Source organism: Vitis vinifera, chromosome 2, assembly GCF_030704535.1.
Source record: "Vitis vinifera cultivar Pinot Noir 40024 chromosome 2, ASM3070453v1".
NCBI lineage: Eukaryota > Viridiplantae > Streptophyta > Magnoliopsida > Vitales > Vitaceae > Vitis > Vitis vinifera.
In genome coordinates this window covers 12,171,715-12,176,092 of record NC_081806.1, presented here as the reverse complement: position 1 = coordinate 12,176,092, position 4,378 = coordinate 12,171,715, and the positions used below count along the sequence as shown (strand labels likewise).

At 37.1% G+C, this 4,378-nt stretch overlaps 1 protein-coding gene across 1 annotated transcript; it reads left to right on the top strand.

Moving 5' to 3' along the window:
* The first annotated feature begins 1,776 nt into the window (after positions 1-1,776).
* On the top strand, positions 1,777-3,856 carry LOC100248986 (geraniol 8-hydroxylase). Its single transcript, XM_003631420.4, has 2 exons — positions 1,777-2,710; positions 3,050-3,856. Exons 1-2 carry the CDS (start codon positions 1,832-1,834, stop codon positions 3,659-3,661), a joined length of 1,491 nt encoding a protein of 496 aa, XP_003631468.1. The 5' UTR covers positions 1,777-1,831; the 3' UTR covers positions 3,662-3,856.
* Positions 3,857-4,378: the final 522 nt, after the last annotated feature.

Genomic DNA, 4,378 nt, shown 5'->3' with positions numbered 1-4,378 from the left:
AAGAAAAAGAAAACATAGTAGGATTAAGGTAGTGTTTGTGTTTTTTATTTAACTGTAAATAGAACTTTAATGTTTAATAATATTAAATATTACGTTGTTTATTTTTGTAATATTTTATTTTTCTTAAACATTAAAAAATAAGTAAAAATCAACATGTTGCTTTTTTTATTTAGAAAAAGTCAAATATTTTGATTTTTTTTATTCAACAAAAAGTTTATAATAAATCATAAGAAAAATAGAAAAACAAACAATTAAAAGTTCAAAAACAAATTACTTTCAATAAAAAGTTAAAAAATTAAACACTCTCTAAATCAGATCTATGGTAAGGAACCACCACTCCTTAGTAACTCTCATAGATTTTATTTTCATAATACATATTTTTAAAATTTCATTTTCTTAAAGGAGCGTAGAAGGTGACCTTATATCAAAGATAATCTTTTTTTTATTTTTATATATGAATCTTTTATGAATTAGACCCATTCTCCATTCCATGTACTCAAGCGATTCTACCTAAAAAAAAAATTCTGAAATTTATGCTTGACTCGTTGATATGAAAATTGGAGATATGTTGAACAAATTGAGACCAAGAACAAAAAAAAAAAAAAAAAAATGTCCAATAATTGGGGTTTCAAAAGTAACAAAACATAAAAGTGAAAGAATTCAAACTTCCATTTGGGTTTTGAATTAGTTAGAAGTGTTTGGCTTTCTTCTTCTTCCTAATAATACATACATCCCTCTATTTATATTAATTTATTGGCTTTGCTAACTTTTTTTTTCCCTCCACGTCACATGTAAAATATCTAACTTTAATTTACTATTATTTAAGTTAGCGTGTTGTGCAAATAAAGGTGTTTATAGAAGGTATTATACTTTTTATATGCATTGAATAAAGGAATAATAGCAACAAACACATAAAACTGAAGAATTCAAAATCTCTTTCGAGTTTCGAGTTACTAAGAATTGTTTTACATTTACGTATAAGTGCAGTCCAATCTCTAAATTATGGATGGCACTAAAGGGTAATTTGGCACAAAATTCAAAGAAACGACAGGTAATGAATTGATGGCGGCTTCTATCATGGAGTGCGGGATGGGTGGGTGCTTGGGTCATTGGAAGGCAGGAGGCCGTCTTCACGCTTTCAATTATATATGAATTTGCATTAAATGCATTTTGGCGTGTTGGCTTTCTTGTGTTGTCTTCTAACATAGACGTAGAATACAATATTTTTCATTCTCAAGATCTGACCTCATACACCATCTTTCATTTTATGAATATTTAAATTATTGGAATGTGACATGATATTTGCCAGCTATGAATCCACATTAAAATTTTGCAGTATTGCTGTGTACCGTGCCTTCTTGCAATTTTAGTGGTTGGACAGAAAATGTCTATAAATAGAGATTTGAATAACATTAATTTCTTGCTCCCTGGAGTTAGATACGAAGCACGTGCCTACTGATATCATGGGGTAGACACTAGACCGTGAAGAGATTGGGTCCACCACTTGCATGTCTAATTTGTAGGAAAATTCCAACACACCTCTGGGGTCAGAGCCACGTGAATGCAATGCTGAAGTGCCAGCGGATCCCTCAATTTAAACAGCTTAAAGGAATAACATAAAAATAAAACAAATCGCACCTTTCCACATCTTTATTTCATCCTTTTGTTAATAACTTTTTTCTCTGAAGATTTAAAATATTCATAGAAATACAGTAACTTTTGTTGTTGTATAAGAAATTTGTTTATAACGCATATAAACTTAGGAATATTTTATATAATATTTTATATATACACCCATAGGTCATTGGCCAGAGGACATAGGCCATAGAAGATGGAACTTAACACCTTCCTCTTGCTTTGCATGCCACTCATCCTGTGCTTTTTCCTCCTCCAATTTCTGCGCCCATCATCCCACGCTACCAAGCTACCGCCTGGCCCAACTGGCCTCCCTATTTTGGGCTCCCTACTGGAAATTGGCAAACTTCCTCATCGCTCACTTGCAAGATTGGCCAAAATCCACGGCCCTCTCATCACTCTCCGCCTTGGCTCCATCACCACCGTCGTCGCCTCCTCTCCCCAGACAGCCAAACTAATTCTCCAAACACATGGCCAGAACTTCCTGGACCGTCCTGCTCCCGAGGCCCTCGACAGTCCTCAAGGCACAATCGGATGGATTCCTGCGGACCATGTATGGCGCAGCCGCCGCCGTGTTTGCATCAACCACTTGTTCACATCCCAGAGCCTGGACTCACTCCAACACCTTCGATACAAAAAGGTGGAACAACTTCTCCAACATATCCGTAAGCACTGTGTTTCCGGTACACCGGTGGATATCGGCCTACTCACCTCTGCCATCAACTTGAACGTGCTTTCAAACGCCATTTTCTCTGTTGACCTTGTTGATCCAGGATTTGAGTCGGCTCAGGATTTCAGGGATCAGGTGTGGGGAATCATGGAGGGTGCTGGCAAGTTTAATATTTCAGATTATTTTCCCATGTTTCGAAGGTTCGATTTGCTAGGTGTGAAGCGCGACACTTTCTCATGTTATAAACGGCTTTATGAAATAGTTGGTGGTATAATCAAAAGCCGTATCAAGTGTAGAGCCTCCAATCCGATGAGCAGGAATGACGACTTCTTGGATGTGATTCTTGATCAGTGCCAAGAAGATGGCTCTGTTTTCAATTCTGATAATATCCAGGTTTTGATTGTGGTAAGACCCGTTAATTAATTCACCTCTCTAATTTTAATTAAATTCAATCTAATGTCATTTTTTGTAAACTCAGCGAGTTGGCGCTTAGTACCAGTCGAAATTTATTGTAGGATCAGGTCAACAAGTAAAAGATTCATCTTAGGGAAAGGGCTAGCTAGAAAAGATAAAATTAACACCATTTATATGCTGGCAAAGTAGTGAGGGAGATCACGAAGAGGAAGAAGGCCTTGACTGATTGCTGCATGAGTAGACAGTAGTGTTACTTAATAATTCTTCTATGCATGCATGCATATATGCATTTTAACAATTGCAAGGTGCTGAACTCTCACTTTTTGGCAGGAACTATTTTATGCTGGGAGTGATACATCTACCATAACAACTGAATGGGCAATGACTGAACTTCTTCGAAATCCTCGGCTGATGCAAAAGGTTCGGCAAGAACTTAGCGAAGTAATCGGGGCAGGTCAAATGGTTAGAGAATCAGATATGGACCGACTTCCATATTTTCAAGCTGTTGTGAAAGAGACGCTTAGACTCCATCCGGCTGGGCCCCTTCTGTTACCTTTTAAAGCAAAGAATGATGTGGAATTATGCGGTTTCACCATACCCAGTAACAGTCATGTCCTTGTCAATATGTGGGCTATTGCAAGAGATCCAGGTTATTGGGAGGATCCTTCATCCTTCCTTCCCGAAAGATTCTTGGGCTCTAAGATAGATTATAGAGGCCAAGATTACGAGTATATACCATTTGGAGCAGGTAGGCGAATCTGCCCAGGCATACCTCTTGCCATCAGAATGGTTCAACTAGTGTTAGCTTCCATTATCCACTCCTTTAACTGGAAGCTTCCTGAAGGAACTACTCCACTGACCATTGACATGCAAGAACAATGCGGAGCTACCTTGAAGAAGGCCATTCCTCTTTCTGCAATTCCATTTATCGAAGAAAATTAAGATCGACTCTTCATGAGTCCATCTTTTCTTCCTTCAATTTGGGACTGTTGTTGTGGCTACATGGCTAGAATGCCTTGTGCATTGAAGTCGCCATGATATTATAGCTAGCTCACTGTACTTGATATATCATCCTAGTGACCAGCAAGTGTGCTCTTGCATGTAGGCCATCTTGAATGCTTATGTTTTTTTTCTGCAGCTCTTAATTCTTCCTCTTCTCACCTTATCTGACTCCCGACCCTAGATTAATTGATAAATATAATGAATTAAAATAGATAACAACATCAAAATGATAAAACAATTCTAATGCTTTGAGTAATGTCAGGAACTCATGATAAGTGTAACAGAAATACTGGCTTTATAAATCCAACACAACCAAATCTACAATATGAGAATAAGATGACCAAAAGAATGCCATATGTATATAAGCTAAAAGGAAACTCACCCATCTGTTCCAACTAACTCAAAATTGGGGGTAACGTGGAGGCAAGTGGTCCGTGTTACTTACACATTCCAAATGTATCTGATCAGACTACAGTAGAGTGTATATATAAATTAAGATGTTAATTATTGTCATGACTCAGGACCCGGGTGCGGGGCAACCGGAACCTCCCGTGATCTCAGGGTCAAAGATTTCACTCTTTATAGTGTAGGATATGGAGCTAGTCAATCTAATATTTAATCATAATTTAATCTTTTTGAAATTTATTCAAATATATA